Source organism: Triturus cristatus, chromosome 6 (genome assembly GCF_964204655.1).
Source record: "Triturus cristatus chromosome 6, aTriCri1.1, whole genome shotgun sequence".
Classification (NCBI taxonomy): domain Eukaryota; kingdom Metazoa; phylum Chordata; class Amphibia; order Caudata; family Salamandridae; genus Triturus; species Triturus cristatus.
In genome coordinates, this window is record NC_140589.1 from 879072491 (window position 1) to 879096522 (window position 24032).

General features: G+C 45.1%; 1 protein-coding gene across 4 annotated transcripts in view; it reads left to right on the plus strand.

Annotated features, from left to right (window-relative positions):
* CNST (consortin, connexin sorting protein) overlaps positions 1 to 24032 on the plus strand; it is a 417345-nt gene that overhangs the window by 160065 nt on the left and 233248 nt on the right. For 3 of the 4 annotated variants that reach the window (XM_085611472.1, XM_085611469.1, XM_085611468.1), the window contains exon 4: positions 118 to 530. The exons of the other annotated variant lie outside the window; for it this stretch is intronic. In XM_085611472.1, coding sequence (XP_085467598.1) covers positions 152 to 530 — 379 coding nt within the window. In that variant the 5' untranslated portion in view covers positions 118 to 151. The remainder of the gene's footprint in view (positions 1 to 117; positions 531 to 24032) is intronic. 4 annotated transcript variants of the gene reach the window in all.

A 24032-nucleotide genomic window follows, 5' to 3' on the forward strand; every position in this document is an offset into this window, starting at 1 on the left:
TATATTGCTTTCCCCTTTCCATGCATGTAAAAGTTGTAGTAGCAGTGTACTCAATAAAATGTTCCTCTAGTGTCTGCCTGTTATCTTGATCAGTGCTCTCTATTCTTCTACTTGTAGACGTGAAGACTGCTTCTACTAAATTCTAAACCACATGAAAGGTGAGGCCGCTGTAATGGACGACATCGGTCAAATGCAGAGTGATGCATTGGATGCGGGGGACCTCATGCAGGTGGCAGAGACGCTTCAAACGTCGGTCCCTGACGAGAACGAGAACAGGCTCCCTGGTTGCCCAAGCGAGGCGGCAATGACCGTGGATGGTGTGATGGGGCTACAGGATCACGTAGAGGAGGACAGCATTAACAACAATGAAAGCTGTAACCATAGTGATGGCTTCCAAAGCCAGGAGAGCAGCTGCATGGAAGAGGACCTGACCACGCCCTGCACGGCAGAGCCCATGCTGAGTATGGGTAAACGTACCTTAGGAATGAGAAACATAAGGAACGAGAATGGCTTAAATGGAAATCCCACAGGTAACGTTAACTATCATTACCCTTTCTGAAACTTTGTTTTATTGAAAAGACTTGATTCTGCTGCGCCATATGTAGGATGCCCACTTTTCTTTTAGGAACAACTTAGCCTTGTGTCTCTCAATATAGTTTCCTCGCCCAACTGGAAAGGTAAATCTGCTTCTCAGGATAATCCACCGGCTGCGAGTAATCATTTTATTAATAACAATGAATGACATAAGTACTACTGTTAACTAATCATCAGGAACATACTTTCCAGAATTTCAAATAAAAGGTGTATTACTCAAGCCAGATGTGATTTTGAACTTGGAAGAATAAAATATTGCTTTGGGCTTTCCTGGTGTTTAACTTGACCTGAAGACACCTGTCCAGCTTTCCAGCCATTGAGTTGGCAATGTCGATGGCAAGATGTTGTTTTTGCATTTAAAATTATAAGTGCAAGAAGTTAATTAGGAGTTCGTTTTGTGTTGCATTGTGGAAGGCCTCATAGTCTTCTTATTTCATATAAAAACTTGGAACAATGTTGAGAGCATCAACTCAACCTCATGCTATTAGGAGCCTGTAATTCTCCTTGGAAGCTAAACATCAGGGGATTGACCCACGCTGCACTCTCTCTGCCATAGTGAGATTTGGTCCGGCTTGACAGTACAGTCGTTGCAAGTTCATATCTAATCAACAGGGAAAAAAAGGTCTTTAAGAAGCACTACTAACAGAGGTTTTCTTTTTTTGGTCCGTCAAAATGTTGATTTCTTTGAATATTGATTTAGATTGGGCATACGTTATGTGCTTCGGTCAAGAGTGCTTTTATTGCATTTTCTGCCTTGTTGGAAAGCTTATGCTCCACACTGAAGGGCTTGGTTGGTTATGGTGACAAGACATTAATAAAGGTTGGAGGCCTGATGTGTTTACTGTCTGTTTATTATGAAGTAGGTTTAAGGATGGATCGTCATTACACTATTTTAAAGCTTGTAGACAGGTTTGATCTAGGAAATCTCACAGATTACCATAGTAGGCAAGATTATTGGTCACACAACTTCAGGTTACAAAATTACAAGAATCCTTGCTATGCTGTTTTAGGAAGGATTGTCAATGGCAATTTTTTATATTATTTGTGATTTTATGATTGTATAGCAATAGTTGCCTTGTTGGGAAGGTTATGTGGCATTTTGTAGTCATGAATTGGTTATAGTGATAAGCCAAGGATATAGTCTAGATTGGTGCATTGGAAAAAGTTATGTGGAGGCCATAGGTCTAATTGTTTTATTATGAAACTTTATGGCAAATGTAGTTGGTCAGAGTTATTTATTTTGTGAGAATGATATGTTGGAGACAATATGCTTTTAAGGATGGATTGCTATAACACTGTAGACCAGCATTGGTTACATGGATCCTCACAGATTAGTGTAGTAGGCATGGGTTTTGGTGTGTTTCTCCTTTCCCCCCCCCCCCCTTCACCCGCACCTATGCTAACCGTGGGGTAGCATGTTTGCCCTTTGATAATTGTTGTTAACCCTCTTACAAGAGGTTGAACATTGTTTTGCAAACAATAATTTTGTATAGATTTATAATTTTCCGAAATATTTGTTAGTGTTTGTAATTTTATGACTGTATATGTGGTTACCTTGTAGGAACGCCTATGTTCTGTATAATTGCCCTAAGTTTGTTACGGTGATGAACCAGTGATAACGGGTATAGGACAGATTTGTTAATTAGGAAAAGTTACCCAACATGCCATAGCTTTAATTTGTTTATTATGAAAAATTACAACCTACACAGAATGATTGACTTATTTATTATGAAAATTGTACGTAAAAGCCAATAGGCCTTTTTGGGTTGATTTGTACTACACTATGTTAATAATGCCTGTAGACAGACATTTCATTACATGGATTCTCAGATTACTTGCACTGTGATACTCCTTGCTGGACAAACATAAATACTCTAACTGCACTGCTAACAAGCATTTGCAATGTAATAGGTCTCGCAATGACATTATTTTGAGCTATTGACATTGTAAATGGCAATGCCTTTAAAAAAATTAAAAGGCATTGTTATTTACAATACCAAAAGCAACACCTATTGCATTGCATAGCGCGGTGTCCTTGAAGACGGCGCCGCGCTTATTAAAGTTAAAAAAAAAAAAAAAGTGTGTTGGTTGGGGCAGAGAGCATTGGCATAGCCAATAGGTCTCGCTTTTGTGACCTTATAAGTTTTTAGTTATGCAGCACAAAATCCTTGGTGCAACAACATCAACTGTTGCATGGCTAAACACTTATAAGGTCCCAAAGGCAAGACCTCTTGGCTATGCCAATACTTGTTTTACTTTCTTTTCACACCCACACAGGAGCTCTTCTGCAGTCCTCCCCACACATCCTTCTGTGCCCCCACCCCCAACATTTGCCCCTCTCCCAAAATGCGTTTAACTCCCAACTCTTATCCGCTCACTATCTGAGCTTGTAAAAACGTTCTTTAAACACAAATGTTGTGGCTGACATCTGACAATTGATTAACCAGCCCCCCTCCCGAAGACGAGAAAACTCTGATTTAGGAGCAGATAAAAAAGATGTTTAATGTGACAGAGGCGACATAAATTCCTCCTAAGTGGCGAGAAAAGCTGCCAGTGAGAGGGCGAGCGCCCACAAGTCAGGGCTGCACTGAGAGCGCCTAGGGTGTGGGGGGCGGCGGACACCCATCTGCGCCGCTCGGAGGCCGCCTCAATGAGTTGCTAATTAATGCGCAATGAGGTACCTGGGATCGGATGGTCACCATAAAACATTATAAACATTTCCAAACTCCCCTTTGTGTTCCCCCTCCCACCCCTCAGGTCTACGCTCCATTTTGTGGGGACTGTGGAGCTCTAGTTGGTTTGTGGGGAAATTAACAAAGGTGACCCCCAAACGTCACTGCATGACCCTTGGACCATTGTGTTCAGAAATATTGTGTACATATTTTCTTTAAATCGGGTAATTACACTTTGGAACAATTGAAATGCACACACAGCCCGAGGCACTGTGAAATACAGCGATTTGACCAAAACTACACAATCATCCGTAAAGCCAGGATTTGAACCCCCTACTCTGCTTGATACCTGGGTCACACGCCTCTATTCTTTAGAGCGCTTCATTACTTCTAGAGACAATTACATTTAAAGCAAACTCACTGCCTCCATATATATAAATTATTCATAAAATAATCACGTTTCTGATCAAAAACCCGTTTTAATTGAATTTTAATCTGTCCATTCACAATCATGTGGTAACGAAAGCATTTAAAAGATGCATTTTTGAAGTAGAGCGCGGCCTTGAGAAATCCTAGGATTAAATGGTATGCGACGTTAGAGGAAACAATGTTATAAATTGATTTTCTGGAAGTATTCGCTGGTGCTCTGGTTAGGAATTGAGAATGGTTCGAAGCGAGGTGTGTTTGTGTTGATTTCCTGTGTACAGCGTTGGCCCCACTTTTCTGTCATTTGGAGGTTCTCCTCGGACTCTGGCCTAATGCGCTAGTTCACCTCAGGCTCTGGGGTTGGTGTGTTCAGCATGCAGGTGGGGGAGGAGAGAGGAGGGGCGGGGGGGAACTGATCCCTCTGTCATTAACGCTCGCGTCATTCCCACTACAGCCCCATTTACCTTAGAACGCTTCCGTTTTAACTGTCTGGAGTACGTAGATTCCCCGATCACAAATCGGCGCTATACGCCGAGGCGCTACACCAACAACAGCGGAGTAAGAATGCGTCGCACACCAGACACTGAGGCTTATTTTTATGACAGCTCATTAGCGCCTCGGATCACCCATCCGTCACCCGACGAACCCCAGCGACACCCCGGCCCCGAGGCGCCATCTGTGCTGTTTGAGGCTTGAAGGAATGCAGATACTCTGGGCAAAAGCCACCATGCTATGACGTAGGCGTACGCGGCCTGCCAGGCCCAGATCTGCAGTTCCATCACCCCCACAATTGCAATGCAGCTCCTTCATTTTCGAAGAACTGTAACTACAACTCCCAGAATGCAACAGCTGTGTATATGGACGTTCAGAACTACAACTTATCCTCAGCCGAATCAATCATTCAGACTCTAACCCAGTGTTAGAGAAGGCGCTTTAGTGGCCTTTCCAAAGGCACACAACAGTAAATTGAACGGCCTCTTGGCGCTCTGAATAACAAGTGTTCCAACTTCACAGCGATAGACCCAGGAAGAATGAAAGCCTCAGCCAGGCCTGCTGGGATTCGAGCGTGTGACCAGTGAGTTAGAAACACAGGTTTCTGCAGCATGTGCGCAGCCCACTGAGCTATCTTAATGGTGTGTGCTCCCAGGGAACCCCTGTTTCAAGCAATTCTCCACGCCCAGCTACTCCATAGGCGCCTTTTTTTTATTTTGCAAGAGCGCAAAGCGAGCACAAATGGAGCAGTCAGGCTGAGCCGTGATATACCGCCCGCGTCCTGTTCTGCGAGGTCGTAGATTATCACAACACTCCGCAACATCTGAGAGGCAGCCCTTTTCTTTAAGATGAAGACGCAGACCAGACTGCCGATTTTTGAAAGGAGAAACAGATATATTTTAGCGTCTCCCGCCCAAAATTATATCTTTAATGGTATAAGCCAATGGGGAAACGAAATTCCCATGACCTTTATTTTAAAATCTCCCACTTGCCAGCTGTAAAATGACTGGGGGTGAGTGCTTGCAATGTTCGACACTCCGTCCATCATTTCCTTTGGTTTTTGCTTTGTTCGCCATAAGTTGGCAGGGTATGCTCAGACGTGAGTCCCTTGCTCACTTTGCCACTGGATTCAAGCAAGCCTGGCTGAAGACGGCTGAAATGCCAGAAACCGGTCCAAGGAAGCTTGTTTCCGGTCCAGGGAAGACATGGCTTGGCAGTTCGGGCTGGACTGTTCCCATGAGGCACAGAGGCAGACTGATTTGCATATGACCATGTCTGAACTGGGGTGGCAGAGTGGGCTAAAGAACGGTGATGGATTAAACCCAGATCAGTTGACTGGGGGTGAGTGCTTGCAATGTTTGACACTCCGTCCATCATTTCCTTTGTTTTTTGCTTTTTTCGCCATAAGTTGTCAGGGTATGCTCAGACGTGAGTCCCTTGCTCACTTTGCCACTGGATTCAAGCAAGCCTGGCTGAAGACGGCTGAAATGCCAGAAACCGGTCCTAGGAAGCTTGTTTCCGGTCCAGGGAAGACATGGCTTGGCCGTTCGGGCTGGACTGTTCCCATGAGGCACAGGGTCAGACTGATTTGCATATGGCCATGTCTGAACTGGGGTGGCAGAGTGGGCTAAAGAATGGTGATGGATTAAACCCAGATCAGTTGACTGGGGGTGAGTGCTTGCAATGTTCGACACTCCGTCCATCATTTCCTTTGGTTTTAGCTGTAAAATGTTGGCATGTATGAAACATGAAATAAACCCTGCAACTCCTCAACCCGGTGTTCTGGTGCACACGTGCACCATTGCTGTGGCATACCGGATGGGGCCTCATGCGTACACCCTGGCTCCCGGTGCCTTTTGTATGTGATCTGGTTACTATAATGCTCCGAGGAGGCTGCAAGGCGCCGTTGGCGCTTTGTAACACACTTGCACCATTGTAGTGAAATGCCGGATGGGGCCTCATGCGTACACCCTGGCTCCCGGTGCCTTTTGTATGTGATCTGGTTACTATAGCGCTCCGAGGAGGCTGCAAGGCGCCGTTGGCGCTTTGTAACACACGTGCACCACTGCCGTGGAGCCTCACGCACATACCCTGGCTCTCTCCGTGCCTTTTGTATGTGATCAGATTACTATAGTGCTCTGAAGAGGCTGAAAGGCGCCGTTGGCGCTTTGTAACACACTTGCACCATTGCCGTGGAATACCGGATGCGGCCTCACGCGTAAACCTTGGCTCTCTCCTTGCCTTTAGTATGTGATCTGGTTACTATAGTGCTCCGAGGAGGCTGCAAGGCGACGTTGACGCTTTGTAACACTTGCACCATTATAGTGAAATACCGGATTGGGCTTCAAGCGCAAAGTGAACGGCCTCTTGGCGCTCTGAATAACAAGTGTTCCAACTTCACAGCGATAGACCTATGAAGAATGAACGCCTCGACCAGGCCTGCTGGGATTCGAGCGTGTGACCAGTGAGTTAGAAACCCAGGTTTCTGCAGCATGTGCACAGCCCACTGAGCTATCTTAATGGTGTGTGTGTTCCTAGGGAACCCCTGTTTCAAGCAATTCTCCACGCCCAGCTACTCCATAGGCGCCTTTTATTTATTTTGCAGGAGCGCAAAGCGAGCACAAATGGAGCAGTCAGGCTGAGCCGTGATTATCACAACACTCCACAGCATCTGAGAGGTAGCCCTTGTCTTTAAGATGAACATGCAGCAAGGGGCTCGTTCCAGCAGAGCCCACTCTTGCACGCCTCAGCTGCTTTGCATAACAAGCGCGGTCCCGAAAGTGAAAGAGGACCGCACAGCAGCCGATCTCTTGTCTTTATGGGGCCATGTGTTTTGAACACATTGCCCCATAAAGATAAGAAAACGTTTACGACAAAAGGAAAGCAGGCGAGCCAGTCCAAGTGGGACGGCACAAAAAGCCAAAGGGAGGCAACATACATAGTTCATTTCCAATGGCTGGCCACTGTTTAGCATAAACTGTGACGCCAGCCAATGGAAATGAGGGGCGGGCTTAAAGCCCTTTACTGAAAGTACTCATTTGCATTAAATCTCGCCGAGTGAGCTACGCATGTGCGCAGCAACGCTAGGCGAGACCTAAAAGGGTCTTTGGATCAGACCTTTGCTGTTTGTTAGTGTCATTCACATTCTACTTCTCTCCATTACATCATACTGTGTGGGGTGATGGGTTAGCCCATCTCTGCCATTGGTCCTGTTGACTTGTGATTAGTGTAATTTTGCCTGATCACATGAGCACATCCACCTGAAAATGAATGCCCTGTTAAATGTATTTATTTATTTTTACTTTTCGTGTCTCCTACTGGGCCACTTGCTTGCCACTGATTTTATCTGTGGTGTGCTGCGTCCTTTGCAGCCTCTAATTCTAAACTGAGCAGCCATCTTGAAATTATATTGTCCATTGGGCAACATTGTTTTACTGTTTCGACCATGTGTAGAAGCATTATGTTGGCCATCTTGTGTCTGCACAAAATTAATATAGTATACATGTTGACATTCAAAGGCGGCCTCCCAGTGCGATGTTTACAGAGCAGCCATCTTGGAATAGTATTGTGCACATTGTATTATTGTTTTTTGTTCCAAGATGGACAGTATGGTGCTTCTAAACATTTCGACTATGTTGGAACTGTAAAAGAAGGACACACTATGTGCAATACCATTGCAAAACGACCTTCTTCTGTGATGTTTAATTTTGTAATGCAAGCATATGCCTAACAAGTTTAGGTGGCTTCATGTCGTATTTTTTCTGTTTTTATTCTTTTAATTTATCTTCCATGGGCTTGCTCAGTTCGCCTGTCTGCTGTATTACCGGTGGATGAATTCAAGAAGTTGTTAGTGGGTGGGAGGATGAGTGGATAAATGAGTGCAAGGATAAATGAAAGGGTTCATATATGTTGAACTATTGCGTTCCTAAACACATCAATAATTGAAGAGGCACTTTCAGTAAGTAGCCAAGTCTAATGGCATTACTAGCACTTTTTTGGGCAGGACGGGAGTGTGTGTTTTATTGATGCACAAATGCTTTCTTTAATTGCGGACTTTAAAATGCTTCTAGGGTTTGAAGTAGTGGTTTAGAAGCATTGACGACTTTCTGAGATGCTGTGAAATAAAATGATGTCTTTAAGGTGTGTCTACTCCAAACTGGGTTATAGGCATCTTACTGTGGATGGACTGGTGTTCACAAGAACAACCTTGAAAGATGAAACTTGACTCCCTCTCAGCCTTAGATGCAGACCTCATCTCCTCTTATGTCTGCCCTGCGGAGTGAACGTCTTTTTCTGCTTGGCTTTTCTACTGTGACATATTATGTTTCTCTTCTACAGTGGTCACTTTTTGGGGATATTCTAATGATACTTTGGGGAAGGGTGTGTGTGTGTCCGTGCATGTGTGTGTGTCCGTGTTCCAAACAGTGGGGACCGGTTCGGTCCTTATAGCGTGGGTTAACCTTGACAGAACCAGATAAACATTATCTTTGTGAAGACCGGTCCCCATAGTGTGTGTTTAGGTATTTTTGAGCAAGTGAATCAAAAAACTAAAAGTGCAGTTTGATTGATTCGGTCAGCTTTATAACCTTCCCTACTATCAAGGCGAAGCGTGGAGTTAGAATAGTAATTACACACTTCATTACGGTCAATGGCCGGTCCTCATAATGATATATAAACACTACTGTGTGTGTTTAAAAAAAAAATAGTATTTTAAAATGACCTAGATTAAAGTAACTTTATCAGCAAGGCATACTAAATCTTTTAACATAAGCATGTTCTTGCAATCCACAGCTAGGTTGTAGCTAATAATTAGTGTAAAAAAACTAATATTGTAATTAAAATAACCTTTTTAGATCAGGTAGCAACGTTACATGGGGTTCTTTTTATGGCAGTATGGGTTTGATCACTGAGTTTACCGTTTCAGTGGAACACCTCTGACTCCATCATTTATTGTTTTACTTGTTGGTGGTATTTACGTATCCAAAGGGAGTAAAATAGCCACATTTCTATATTAATCCTTAAGCTGTTTCCAGGGGTGTGGAATTTAATAAAATATCTACTTGTCCATGGGGAAGGCTGCTTCATAAATCTACTTGTCCTGTTACAAAATCCACTTGTCCCTTTGGTGCCATGTAGTGCGGAGACAAATTATGGCAGCAATCTCATTATATAAGAGCTCTGATATAGCCTCTATGATTATGCCAGGCTCATACCATAGTAGTGGTTGAATACTTGCAATCCCCTTATGTTGCCACGTTTCTGCAGATCTACATACTGGGGCTGAAGTTAGTGGTAAGCAATAGTTCGAGGGTTAGAATGCTCTTTTGAGTCTGTGCAAAACTAATAACTTGCATGTTTTAAGGGTTTTCAACAACTCTTCTCTAATCTTTTCCCATACTGAGAAATGTTGGAAATTTACCCCTGACAATGGCAGATGTAAACCTTCTTCCAGAGTTGGGAAAAACAGTGGTTGAAGGGAAAGTGAACTTGAAGCGTGGAGTTAGAATAGTAATTACACACTTCATTACGGTCAATGGCCGGTCCTCATAATGATATATAAACACTACTGTGTGTGTTTAAAAAAAAAATAGTATTTTAAAATGACCTAGATTAAAGTAACTTTATCAGCAAGGCATACTAAATCTTTTAACATAAGCATGTTCTTGCAATCCACAGCTAGGTTGTAGCTAATAATTAGTGTAAAAAAACTAATATTGTAATTAAAATAACCTTTTTAGATCAGGTAGCAACGTTACATGGGGTTCTTTTTATGGCAGTATGGGTTTGATCACTGAGTTTACCGTTTCAGTGGAACACCTCTGACTCCATCATTTATTGTTTTACTTGTTGGTGGTATTTACGTATCCAAAGGGAGTAAAATAGCCACATTTCTATATTAATCCTTAAGCTGTTTCCAGGGGTGTGGAATTTAATAAAATATCTACTTGTCCATGGGGAAGGCTGCTTCATAAATCTACTTGTCCTGTTACAAAATCCACTTGTCCCTTTGGTGCCATGTAGTGCGGAGACAAATTATGGCAGCAATCTCATTATATAAGAGCTCTGATATAGCCTCTATGATTATGCCAGGCTCATACCATAGTAGTGGTTGAATACTTGCAATCCCCTTATGTTGCCACGTTTCTGCAGATCTACATACTGGGGCTGAAGTTAGTGGTAAGCAATAGTTCGAGGGTTAGAATGCTCTTTTGAGTCTGTGCAAAACTAATAACTTGCATGTTTTAAGGGTTTTCAACAACTCTTCTCTAATCTTTTCCCATACTGAGAAATGTTGGAAATTTACCCCTGACAATGGCAGATGTAAACCTTCTTCCAGAGTTGGGAAAAACAGTGGTTGAAGGGAAAGTGAACTTGATATCACTCAGATTTTTGCATGGCCAAATCTACACATGAACATTTGTTCATGCTAAAATGCAGTTCACTAATATTTTCTAGGAGTACTATTTCTTGTCCTACTTTTGTAAATTCATAGGAATTCACAAAAGCCGCATAGCTGCACTTAATGCAAGGACATATACCATGAGTACACTTTTGAGACTTTCTTTAATAATTGGGCCCCTAATTTTGTCTGGCGTTGACCATGACCTTTTGTATTTATTAAAATCTGTCTCTCTGTATCGGCTGGCTTCACTGTGAGTGACATCATTCTGCTCTTTCACAAGGAGCAAATCGGCACACCAAGTAGTTTTGTTCAGTGCCAGTAACTACTGTGGCAGTGTGTGCTTTTTGAGACTAAAAACAATTTTTGCTTTTGCCAATGTTTGTTAGAAGTGTGAGGGCCCGGCATCTGCCACACCAATAAGGTTTTACAAAAACCATGCCAAAACAATTCACACATTGACGAAAGTAAAAAGGTTACCACCAATTTCAGACCCACTGGCTTTGCCAATGCCTGTTTACTTGTTTCCCATACTCCCATTGAAACTAGTTGCACTGTTTTTCCATTATGAATATTTTTGGGAAATATTAGCATGCATCAAGACATGTTACTAAATGATGCTGCAAATAAATGGTACCTGAAATTTGACAGTAGTTTAGAAACATTTTTTTTTCCTGCGTTCATTTATTTTAATGAACATTTTATTTTGAAAGTAAAGAATCATCAATCTCACTTTCAAGCTTCTGAAAGTATTTGCATCAAATCGGAGAGCATTCTGGAAGCATCATACATAGCCGTAGATTGCTGAACTTTGAAAACATGTGTACACATTTTTATACTGGAACCACGGTTGGTAGTGCAGTCAGAGCTTACAACATCTACTTCGAGCGCTCACCCTAATAATAAAGGCTTTCAATTAGTGAACCATAAATACAAGATTGAACAGCATTAACATATGGACAAAAATATTACCTTAACTGCAGACAGTGCCCTTCCTTGATATATAATGTGGCACTGCAAACTGGCATCCAAAGGGTTTGTGCTGCAGGGGGTTGGGCCTACTTGTCCCAAGACCAAGATATACATGAAAACGTTTTGCCCTTGACCATAAACAATATGTCCTGGTCGTCGGGCTATAGGAATATCTCCATTGCCTTATGGTCAAGTTAAACAACTGCTACACAACTCTTGTGATATATTTATTTATATTCAGTACCCATTGTGTCCTATAAAAGTCGAGTCGAGTACGTCATGCTTGGGTGCATGGTGGAATGGCAGCAAAGTAGTTTACTGTAGTCCTAGGACTTCCCTGGTTCTTCCCGCTCTGTCACTCCCTCTGCATGGGTAGGGCCTTCGGTGTTGACTCCTACCAATCTAGTTTTAAGGTCTCCATAACCTACCCTGTTTTCATGACAGCGCGGTGCCCAATTATGGATGCTGCGCTTTATCTTTCAAAAATGCTCCCTGAACAGCGCAGCTCTTCTGCACACACTATGCTGCTTAACAAATACTTTTTTTGTAAAAGCAACTGTTAGAAGGTGGTTCTGACCATCTGAGCCGCCCGGATTTTTTGCTTTTTGAACACCTAATTATTTTGCTTTTACTGTGGGAGAGCCTCATAGGCTGGGACTCACCCATAGTGAACTCATGATGAAACAGACTGCATGTGGATTGCACCGGTGTCCCCCTTGTAAAAGAAGGCCGCTGCCCTGCAGCCGGGGTAAAAGTCCCTGGACTGGTTACAGGTAGACACGTGTGCTCCCGTGTAAGGGCTGCGCGGGGGCGATTCCTGTTGTGCGCAGCCCAGGAGCAGGTACAGATAGAATGGTCTGGCAGGAATTTTGTAGAGTTGGGTGGTGACACGGAATAGGCTTTATAGTATGGGAAGACATGTGAGGGAAAGTCAGTGTGCTTACTGTTTTCACTATAGGAATACTCGAGTACTCTCCTATGAAGATGGGGACCACATGGGGTAGTTTTACTTCCCTAGGGCCTACAGATTCCAGACACGCACCAAAGTACACTGTAGGTTTTGTAAAATGAAGTATTCTGCTGAGTCCAAAGCCTTCGCTGTACTGCTTATGGGTCATCCAGAAATGTCACATTCCTCTGACTCGGCTCATAACCAGAGCCTGGCTGGGTGTGACCCTGCCAGGCTGGATTAATGAGCTTCCTCCCCAAGCTGTAGCATCAGAGGCCTAGCCCTTCATTGAAAGCATTCCAAGGGTGAAGGTCTCCTCTCCAAGAGGGAGAGATGGCGGGTGGAGCTGCAGGTTATATATCAGCAGCTGTCTCCTGGTGCCAGGCACCAAGTTGCTCTGGGCCATGAAGGCAGCAAAGGGGGAAGGGGGCTTTTCAGAGACCATGTGGCCTGAGACCCCTGGACGACGCCATTTTGAACTATCCCAGAGGCCTTTGCAGGAAGGAGGGGAGAGGTGATGTGTCGCTGCAGGATAGGGCAGAAGAGCCTTCCTGCCAGCCCCCTCCAAATTCTTTTAAAAGGTCTTGCACAGGAAGAGGAGCCCTCTCTGGGGAGTGGTCTGCTGAGGAAGACAGGTTCTGTAGCCTGGCACCATGGGCAGTTGGAAGGAGGAACCCCCTGACTGTCCCAGGACCCTGGATTGCGCCTGTGGGGGAGTCCAGGATCAGTGAGGAGGCCTCTGTGCAAGGAGAAGAGAGGCACAGGAGGAGAGCCGAGTGAAAGGCTGACGCAGGGAGCCAGTAAAGCCACTCCCTGCTCATCCTCTTGGAGGCGAGGAGGGCGGTGAAAAGTGCTCCCGATGGCTAAGACAAGCCATCAGGAGCGACAAGAGGCCACAGTGGTGCAGATCAGTCCCCTGAGGGCTGAGATATGCCTCCCAGAAGGTAGGTGACCTTTGACCGCTGGCCTGACCAATGACGAAGCGCATGGGGCTCCAACGCCGGTCTTGAATTGGCCCCTGGGGTGGGTCAGGTCACGGGGGCTGCCCCCAGAAGAAGTAAAGTCGGGGAGCAACGTCGCGCTGAAATTGCCCAGGAGGGGTGCCAGGAGCCCACCCTGGCCCCTGAAGACACCTGAGGAGGGGGAGCGCCGTCACGCCCCCCTCCGAGGGATCTCTGGGGCCGAAGCCGGGGAGCGCCATTGCGCTCCCCGTGAAGGTCTAGGGGGCCCGGGATCCCCAGGTCAGGGCCCAATGTCTTCAAATGGGTAGGGGAAGAGGGGGGCAGTGCCGTTGCACTAAGTCCATGGCGGAAGAAGCCAAGCCGGGGAGCGCCATCGCGCTCCCCGTGAAAATTGTCCAGCCGGCCCGGGATCCCCAACTCCGGGCCCCAGTGTCGTAGAGGAGGAGGGGGAGTGCCGCCGCACTCCCCCGCAGCAACAGGAAGACGGTGCACTCCCCTAAGGACCCGCCAGGCCAGGAACAGCCTCTGTGACTTCCCGCGGGCAGACCAGAATGAAAGGCCGGCTCCCGCGGCAGCATGCGAGGGTGCTGGCCAGTCGGGGAGCTGGCGAGGGCAGCCGGGGGTGGGTTCCCCGAGCTGCTCTCCAACGCACCTGGCAGTAAGGGGTCCGGGTGGGACCGGGCCCTCCACAAGAAATGGTTGGAGCAGCCGGGGGTGGAGTCCCCGAGCTGCCGTGACATTCACCTGGCATGCACGGGGTCCGGGTGGGACTGGGCCCCCAACAATGGGCAGATACGGCGTGAGCCCACTGGCATTGGCCGTGCGGCTGATATGCACGGGCTGTGCATGAAGCACTCCATAATGACTTGCAAGGCATGGGGAAAGCTCTTTGTTTTGGCGCATGGTGGCCCCTGAAGAAGGGGGTCACTACCATTTTCTGGAAGGGGTATAGGGGGAGCTGCAAGAGCACGCAGACTGCCCCCCCTCCCCCCCCCCCACCCCAACTGGAAGATTGGAAGTCCCTACCCTAAGTCTCTGGGGACTTAACAGAAATAATCCCTCAAGGCCTCAGCCATGTGTCAGCAGCAGCCTGTAGCGGGAACTTTTGTTGTTCAGCTGGGGAAGGCGGGTGGGTGTTTGGGACTGCACCAAGGTGTGAAGGGCTGAACTGGGGAAGTCTGGAGAGGGGCATTCCCTGGGGGTGAAGAGGTGCAATTGCATGGTGCATTTACCTGATGTTATTTCTTTTTAGGGACTGAAAACCACGTGAGTAATGTGAAGTCATAAGCAAAGTGGGGTTATGTTGCTGGCCATTCCTGCTAGGGTGTCTGGCTGTACATGCTTAATCCTGTGATTATAATGGTGATTCCTTTTAGGGGCTTTAATTGCAAGGCATTATAACTGTCATCAGCTATAAGTACTGTCATTTTCAATGATGCCTAAACATGTATTCTTGCTGCTAGTTAGGTGAAGAACAACCCAGACTATTTGCCACTAAGATGTAGAAGTGTATACTGTATGCTCAGTATGAGATGCTCAGTGTGGGTTATGTGTCACCATGGCAAGTGTGCCCATTTTAAATGCTTGTTGAGATAATGGAGTGGGTCGCCACTGGGATGGTGCCAGTGGGAAAGGACCTCACTCCAGGTTATGGTCAACCCACTGCATTAGGGCAAGATGATGAGCATGCATGGGAGTGGTGGTACAAGACCCCACACCCCCTGAGAGAGGCATGTATTTGTTATGCAATGTCACAAAGTAATTCCAACAGCTTATTTATATTTGTTGCACAGTATTGAGTAGTGTGTGTGTTTAATAAATGTACTCTTCCTTTTATAAAGCAAAGTACAGAATTGACAATCCATTATTGAGTGTTATTTCTGCGTACTGGGAAATGGAGATAACTAGCCCACACCACCTCCCTTGAGTAAGCCTTAGACTGCTCTGCAATGCTACCCTCTGAGAGTCAAGCGCTACAAAGGGGTGTTTGATTCCCAGTGAAGGACAAATGTAGTCATGTTATTTGTGCAGGCCTCACAGATACTGCCTCGTTTTCCAACAGCGCCCCATACCGCGCTTTCACTTTAGTAGCGGCTGCGCACCTTTCTTTACAAGAGCCGCATCTAAAGAAAGGGGCGTGGCCGCTACTAAAGTCAAAGTGTGGAATTTGCGAGAGTTTAAGCTATTGCATTGTAAATGACAATGCCTTTTATTTGTGTTTTAAAAATCAAAACATAAATAAAAAGCATTCTCATATACAATGCCAATAGCTCAAACTTGCGTAAATGCAAGACCTATTGCATTGCAGATGCTTGTTATAGATAGTTTCCCTTAACCTTCTGATATTTTCCTAGATCCCCCTTGCTATTCTGCAACATCTCAGTAATTAGCTTTTACTCTCCACTTTTTTGTGGCCTTTAAACGTACTGGTCTGTATTTTTGGGTTTGATAATTTTCAGATCAGGGACGTCCCTAATTACCTTACCGAGGAGGAGGAACCTAATTCACTTGTTTAAAAATGGCATGTAGCACTGCCCTTCTCAGGATCTTTGCTGCTGGGATTCTCCTGCAGCTGGGGAGTTACAGGCACCAGAGGTGCGTGCACTCCGTTACATGGGTGATGCAATCTTCCTTTTGCATGCCTCTCCGGCAGATGCGCGAGATAGCTGAACACGCCACCTCATTTCCACCAGTGAGCCCTATGAACAACAAACCAGACTTTGCATCATTCTCGTGAGAGTTAGGTTTCTTTGTGATCTTGCTTTTGTGACGCGTTGCAAGAGAGAAGGACACAGCACAACAGCAAGATTACCAACATCATCTCTGTCCTCGAACTTCACTTTACATACTTTAAACAGGTCTCAGCCATTTCTGTTATCCTGACCAAAGACCTTCCTATACCCTAACCATCCCTTTGAAAATAATAAAAGTGAACCAAAAGTCTCTTGAACGTCCAGCCATCCATGAATAAAACCAGGTCTATTGCATAGTGTCAATGAAATCTGTAAAATAGCAACTGGAAATTCAGAATGGTAGCTCGTTTTTCAGGTCGAGCCTAGGCTGCGCATGTGCTGCTCTGACAGGCATACTGTATTCAGTTAGGGACTTAAAACTCTGCCCATTTCCCGCCCATCTTTTCATTTGGCTCCTCTTACTGTGCTTTCTAAATTGTTGCATTTGATTCATGAATAGGCTTAGAAGTCCCTCTTTGGTACCCCCTTGTCTGCATTTGTAACCTCCCATGAGGACTGAACTTTGTACTTGTGTTGTAACACGGTCTGCTTTATTTAGTCTGTGCAAAAACAACAGTTGATGGACAGAATGCAGAAAAATGTCATGCATTCACCCCAGTACAGAGATCTGGGCCTAAATCCATCGTTTTTTTTGCTCACCATGCCATTCCAGTTTGAACCCAGCCATATGCAAATCAGTCTTGACCCTGTGCCTCATGGGAACAGTCCAGCCCGAACTGCCAAGCCAGGTCCTCCCTGGACTGGAACCAAGCATCCTAGGACCGGCTTCGGGGTTTCACCTCTCTTCAGCCAGGATAGCTTGATTCCAGTGGCATGGAGAGCACGGGACTCACATCTGAGCATACCCGTCCCACTCGAGGTGACAAATGCAAAAACAACAGTTGATGGACAGAATGCAGAACAATGTCATACATTCACCCCAGTACAGAGATCTGGGCCTAAATCCATCGTTTTTTTGCTCACCATGCCATTCCAGTTTGAACCCAGCCATATGCAAATCAGTCTTGACCCTGTGCCTCATGGGAACAGTCCAGCCCGAACTGCCAAGCCAGGTCCTCCCTGGGCTGGAACCAAGCATCCTAGGACTGGTTTTGGGGTTTCACCCCTCTTCAGCCAGGATAGCTTGATTCCAGTGGCATGGAGAGCACGGGACTCACGTCTGAGCATACCCGTCCCACTCGGGGTGACAAATGCAAAAACAACAGTTGATGGACAGAATGCAGAACAATGTCATACATTCACCCCAGTACAGTGACTGGGGGTGAATGTTTGCATTATCCAGCATTCCGTCCATCAATTGTTTCTTGCGTTCGTCGCCCTAAGTGGGAAGGGTATGCCCAGACGTGGGTCCCGTGCTCACTACACCACTGGATTCAAGCTAGCCTGGCTGAAGAAGGGTGATGCCCTGAAACCGGTCCCAGGATGCTTGTTTCCGGCCCAGTGAGGTCCTGGCTTGGCAGTTCGGGCTGGACTGTTCCCACAAGGAACAGGGTCAAGACTGATTTGCATATGGCTGGGTCCAAACTTGGGTGGTGTGGTGAGCAAAACAATGATGGATTAAACCCAGATCTTTGTGACTGGGGGTGAATGTTTGCATTGTCCAGCATTCCGTCCATCAATTGTTTCTTGTGCGTTATTTAGTCTGTGAGCACTATTTTCTTTAATGACTTTCCCCTATTCCACCCAAAACATGCTTTCCTACAAGGCAGCATGCAGCCCAATTTTATATTTTAATTAGTAATGGCGGTCCACTTTAACTATAGCGGGCGGGCGCTTCTTTATTTATTTACTTTGGCAGCGAGGTACGCTTTAAGTATAGATGCCTCGCTTTGTTATTTATTTAATTTGTCAGCGCAGTCCGCTGTTATGGCAGCGCTTCTTTATGTATTGGATGCCAGCGCAGTCCACTTTAACTGTAGCTGCCGTGCTACGAAACCTTTTTTTTTTTTTCTTTCTTTTCAGTGTTATCGCTCTATAACATACTTTCACTTTACTAGTGGCCATGCCACTTTCTTTAGACCCTGCTCGCCGTATTCAGGTTATAGCGAGCCGTGTCTATACAAAGGGGCGCTGCCGCCATTAAACTGAAAGTGTTACAGCAAATAAATGATGGACGGAATGCTGACAATGCAAACATTCTCCCCCAGTCAAAAGATCTGGGTTAAATCCATCGTTGCTTTGCTCACCATGCCATTCCAGTTTGGACCCAGCCATATGCAAATCAGTCTTGACCCTGTACCCAATGGGAACAGTCCAGCCCGAACTGCCATGCCAGGTCCTCCCTGGACTGAAAACAAGCATCCTAGGACCGGTTTCGTGGTTTCTACCTGGATTAAAGTGGTTCCTCCTTTTTCCACACTGCTTGAGAGTATAAATTTGCTACCATTCTTGGGTGTCACAGAGCTTAGTTTTAATTATCATCATATATTTTGTTGCTGTGCTCCGTAAACCTCTTAGATAGTATTGTTTGAATCTTCAGGACTGGTTCTAACAAAACCAGTTCATTGAAGCACTACTTTTGCGTGACAACCACAAACCGGGCAACTGGTTTAATTGTTCATCCTCTTTTCCATCATGGCCATGCAGCAGGAATCCTTTCCAGGAGACTGAAGTCTGTTTTTCAAAATGTTCAGTATTGAGGGGCTGGTAGCAGAAAGGCAGGCTAGATTAAGTAGCAGGCTCAAAGCACCACAGCACACATGGCATGTGAGGTTTCCTCATGAAACAGCCTTTCGTAAGCATTAGTAGCCTGTCTTAAATTAAGAAAACACTCCAATGGTGAGAACAGTTTTGCTGTTGCAAGGAAAGCAAGAGTATTCTTCTATTTTAGGACTTGTACCAGGCAGAGACAATCCAGAGTGGCATTATAAAGTGCCCAGCTAAGGTGTCACTGCAGTGTCTCCAGGAACCTGTGCCTGGCTGCCTTTATCGTATCTTACTCCCTTTTTACCAGAGTGCATTGTAGTTGGATTCTAGTCCAAGAAATTACATGCCTCATCCCACCAAAGATGGCTGAGGTATAGTTTCCACCCTTTCTCAATCAAAGACGTTCTCTATATCCCAGAAGAGCAAGGCAGGTCCATCACTCCCCCATGTAGTGGAGAGAGAGTTCCCAGCATCTACCCAGTGGACAGCAGAAAAGGTGCGAGTGAGCACTTCACACCTAAATGCAGTATGCAAGCAGAGCCCCTGAGTTTTCTCCATCTTAGTCTGCAATAATGTTTTGAATACTATTTTAGTCAGCAAGACAGTTTGCTCCAAGAGCAAGTCCTCTGCATTATTTAAAAGGACTCTCCTCCTGACCGTTGTTGTGACTTAATCTTATCATTTTAGAGCAAAATTTCTTTACATTTTCTATCTCATTACTTTCGATTTAAATTGGCTGCTCCTAATTCATTTTCAATGGGTGTATTGTACCCAGCTCTACAAGGCTTTAAATTGCTTAATACCTGCCACCAAGCCAGTGATAAGGATATCAGTTAAGTAAAGGTATAGAGGCAGCCTTTGGATGCCTGGCAGCTCTGTGGTTAGCAAAATAGGAGACAGTGGAAAGAACTACATTCACTCCTGGCTCATAACTCAAGGGCACATATTACCAAAAGGCGTTGATCAGGTAAACCTATAGGCAACTTGCAGTGTGCTGGTTATTTATATTTTACACATCAGTGGGAACCTGGTAACTTGACTAATGTATTGCATGTCAAAAGTTATACCAATCATATAGGGGCAGAGCATTGATTAGGAAGCATGCAGCCCTCGCTGGGGGGAAAAAGTTCCCAAAAACAGATAGTTTTGGAAACCACAACAGACAAATGGGTTTTCTTATAAACGTAAATGGTGTAGAATCCCTCACACTCCCTCCTTAGAGAGGAAGTCTAGGATGCTATTTCCTCTAGTGTTGTCTCCGTCTTTGGATTTGAGGGTGGTTCAGAAATTGTGTATCCACTTTTATTTCTTCGCTTGAGGCTTTTCATAATATGCTTAATTTCCAGTTTTTGTTGCAGATATTCTGTGTACACGTCTTGGTAGAACATGCATGTATGCCCTTACATGGCACTTATTTCAGTTTGTGTGTGCTGGTTAAAAAAATGGTTGCACCATATAGTGGTAGAACCTCACAAGAATATCTCTGAAACTAGATGCTGTTAAAATTTCTTTCTGGCTGCACCTCATTTGCCATATTGAGGTTGATCAAGGTTGGGACATCTGCACCACCACAGCCATCATTTTATTGACCAATTTTTTGATAGCTTCACAATCTGCATCTTCCTTCAATGTTTAATTCCAATATTCTAACATGATGATCTATTTTCTGGGACTTTCGGTTTTGAGGGTCGTTCCAAGGCCTCCTTCTCCAAAATCTGTTGTTTGTGCATCATCCTGGATTGTGCACATTGGTCCCCGCTAATTTCTTTCTGCTGTGGAAATAACAGCTTTGCAACGTTCTAGTAGCATTATATACAGATGTTGTTTGAGTGCTGATAGACCTGGGTTGAGTTCCTCTCATTTCTGCATTTACCTTTCCAATGCCGTCAATGAAGACTTCTTTGGTACAACAGGTAGAGGTATCTGCTATCATGGTTGGCTTTCTAGACGTTCGGCGGAAGGCTTCCTTTTGTATTGTTTCTACTGGGAAAGGTCTCTAAGCCTCTTTGCCACTGGATGACATGGGGTCACGCATGATCACTTGTAGAAGAGTGGGGCAGGCCTCCTCAGTCTCCAGACTCAGTGAAATGTTCTCCGAGTAGCCAAGGAAAGTTATGAGAACATTTTCCCCCCCCTCTCCTGCCAAGCACTCTTCTCTTTTGAAGTCCGATGTTTTGTTCATCAATAATGAAGTTTTCTGAAAAAACCCCTCCCATGGCACTCCAAACTAGTGGGGCACTGGGTCCCCCACATTTTGATCACTTTACATCCCTCATCTGTTCAGGAAGGATTTCATCTTCTTGTGCAGAGGAACGGTTCTCAGTTAGATATTCTAGTCATGCCAGACGTGGTAAAACTCACATTCGGGGGTCTGCTAATAGAGGATTTTGGCCTCTGAATCCTCCGACCTCACCCAGCTGGTCATGGTGGTATGTTGTTCACTGTTGCTGCGTTTCAAGTAGGGGGTTGTGCCCTTTGACCCTATCTATCAGTCCAGGTGAGTGCCTGTGGTGCATTTCACTTTTCCACCTCTTGGTCATACCCTAACTATGGTGCCTTGGCAATGTATAGGAAAACTTCAGAATTCAACTTTTGTCTAAGTCTGCAATTCATTTATTAAAAAGCTGTGCTCGCAGAAAAATGGAGCAGGAGGTCCCCTTGCATTAGTTAAGCTCCCTACGGAGTAGGAGTGCACTCATTTATACCCAGTTTCAAAAGCTTCTATAACAAGTCTCATATCTCCAAGTTATTTTTTAATTAGCATGTGCAGGTGAGCTCATCGAAGTGTGAGAAATAGAGAGCAGACTACCCTCATAAGTATTAACACATGTATTCATACCATGAGTGCCACTATCCTCGGATGCATGGCATGCGCATCCGATTAGCAGGTTTGCGAAAAGACACCATGACCATTTATTATGCTGAGCAGTTTGTATGTATCTCTCATCAAATACCACAGCCCCAACAAGAATCCTAACATTAACTGACGCTTTTGGTTAGTGGTGCATTTTCCTGAGTCTGGTAATGGACACCCAGATTTGATAATGCACATCGATACCCCCTATTCAGTACATGCTTGAGCCTTACCAATGTAGTTTGTCCCCTGAACTCTTCTACCCTAGAATTGAAGTTTGGCTTTCCTTGTCAAGTGCAGTACTTTTCAGACCGCACCACATGAACCAGTGTACCCCCCTGTATAGAACGCCACATTACTAACCTGGCCCAGAAATGCTGCCACATTGTCTCCTCTCTCCTAATCACTTTAAGGCGACCCTCACCAGCTGCCTTTCTTAGTTTTCCATCTGCAGCTTCTTAGCTCATACTGGCCTCCTCCATCTGCTTTATTTTGCTTCCCCAGAGCTTAGCGCTCTACACTTGGCTCATAAAGGGCCTCATGCTGGAGCTTACTCAGGTTGTTAACCAGGCCCTGCCTTAGGCACTTTCGGAGGCCATGGTGAAATAACCCAAACACTACAAGCTTGAAAAATGGTGCTCAGTCTATAGGTATAATCTCAGGGCATGAATTGATAGAGAATTGATTCTAGATCCAATTGGCTTAGTATGGAGGAGCTGGTAAGACGGTCTCCTATTCAGAGACTCTCCTAGGCTGTGCCATGCTGCACACTACCACAGCTAAGCTGTGCACTGCCAGGTGGTCTTGTGGTGGCTCATTGGGAGGAATGTTCCCTTAGGAATCCCCTTTAGTGCCTGATTGCATTTTTGGAATTTTCTCCTCAGGGAGAGATTCACCCGCAAATCAATAAATTGAAGCAGTATATAGGAAGGAAACACAAGACTCTAAACTGTTGTGGTATAACCTGCGTATGTACAGGGACTCACTCAATGTTAGCGGTGGGCCAGCTGGGCCTACAGGTGCTCTTGAAGTAAAGTGCTAAGTCGACTCTTTGGATGCTCTGGGTGCCTTGAGAGGATTCTTGTATGCTTCTGTCAACATGTGGAGTAGTATCCAAGGAATAAATGGGGAGGAGTCATTGTGTAGTTGGGGAGGTGCCAACATCTGAGAATATGTTTTCATTGGACAGGAACAAATATGTCAGGAGTCAAGCAACCTGTCTTGCTGATAAGATGATTGGTAGGGAAGACGACATTAAGAGAAGCAGTACCTCTTCACTTGGGATCACTGACGAGGAAGAGGCAAGTGGTACTACCTACAATCTTTTTCTTTCCTACAGGCAAAAATGCCAAATGGGGTCCCGCAGGGAGATGAATGGCATATAGCATAACACCCAATAAACCGAATTATAGGCATTGCGATACGTAGTATCCTTTGTATGTGACCACTTTTTGAGGAAACTTGGGCACTCACACATCCCATCATCCCCCCACCTGGCATTACATTATTTACTAATTAATTTGTTGAGTGCACACCAAGCCTGATGGCTGCAAAGTCATGTGCAATAAATTAATGATGAAACATGGTGAATCAAATATATATAGTGATAACCTAGGACAAAAACCAGAGTTCAATGGTAAAATATTTTGAAATATTTAAATACTTAGTGATGGGGGTCACTGAAATCATTGTGTTTCATTGACCACATATATATTTAACAACTATTTAAGGGAATTTTACTCTTGATGTTGGTAAGTAAATGCAGGAAAGAACCCGTTCGCAAATCCGCTTCAAATGATCCACAGATTTCAAGAACTGATGTTCTAGTTGAGCTTACTGGTGTGAGAGAGGTTCTGCGTGTGTTACAAAGCCCAGATTATGCGCTCTCATCAGTCATGTATTCGCGCCTCCAGCATGCACCAAAGCGGCTTTAAGTTTAGAAGCGAAAACAATGTTAATGAAAACACCCCTACATTTGGTGTGCAAAATCAGATGTTTGTATGTACCTGTGTAACAACAATTCCTTTTAATATCGATAATACCTTTGAGTGTTGTTCTAATGAAGTAAGTTTATAATTATAGCCCAGAGTTGGCCACGAGCACCATGAATCATTGTTGGTCCACGGGCTCTCCCGTCGGGTTCGCTCTTCTTTGTACGTGCGCATGCGCTGTACGTCGTTTGTTGGATTTATAACTGCTCCCGTCTCTGAATAAACGTACGTGTGCCAAGATATCGTGCTCAAGAAAGTAGGCGCGAAGAAGGGCAGCTGCTAGCAACAGCATAAACAAACGCTGAGTGAATGCGGTGAGAC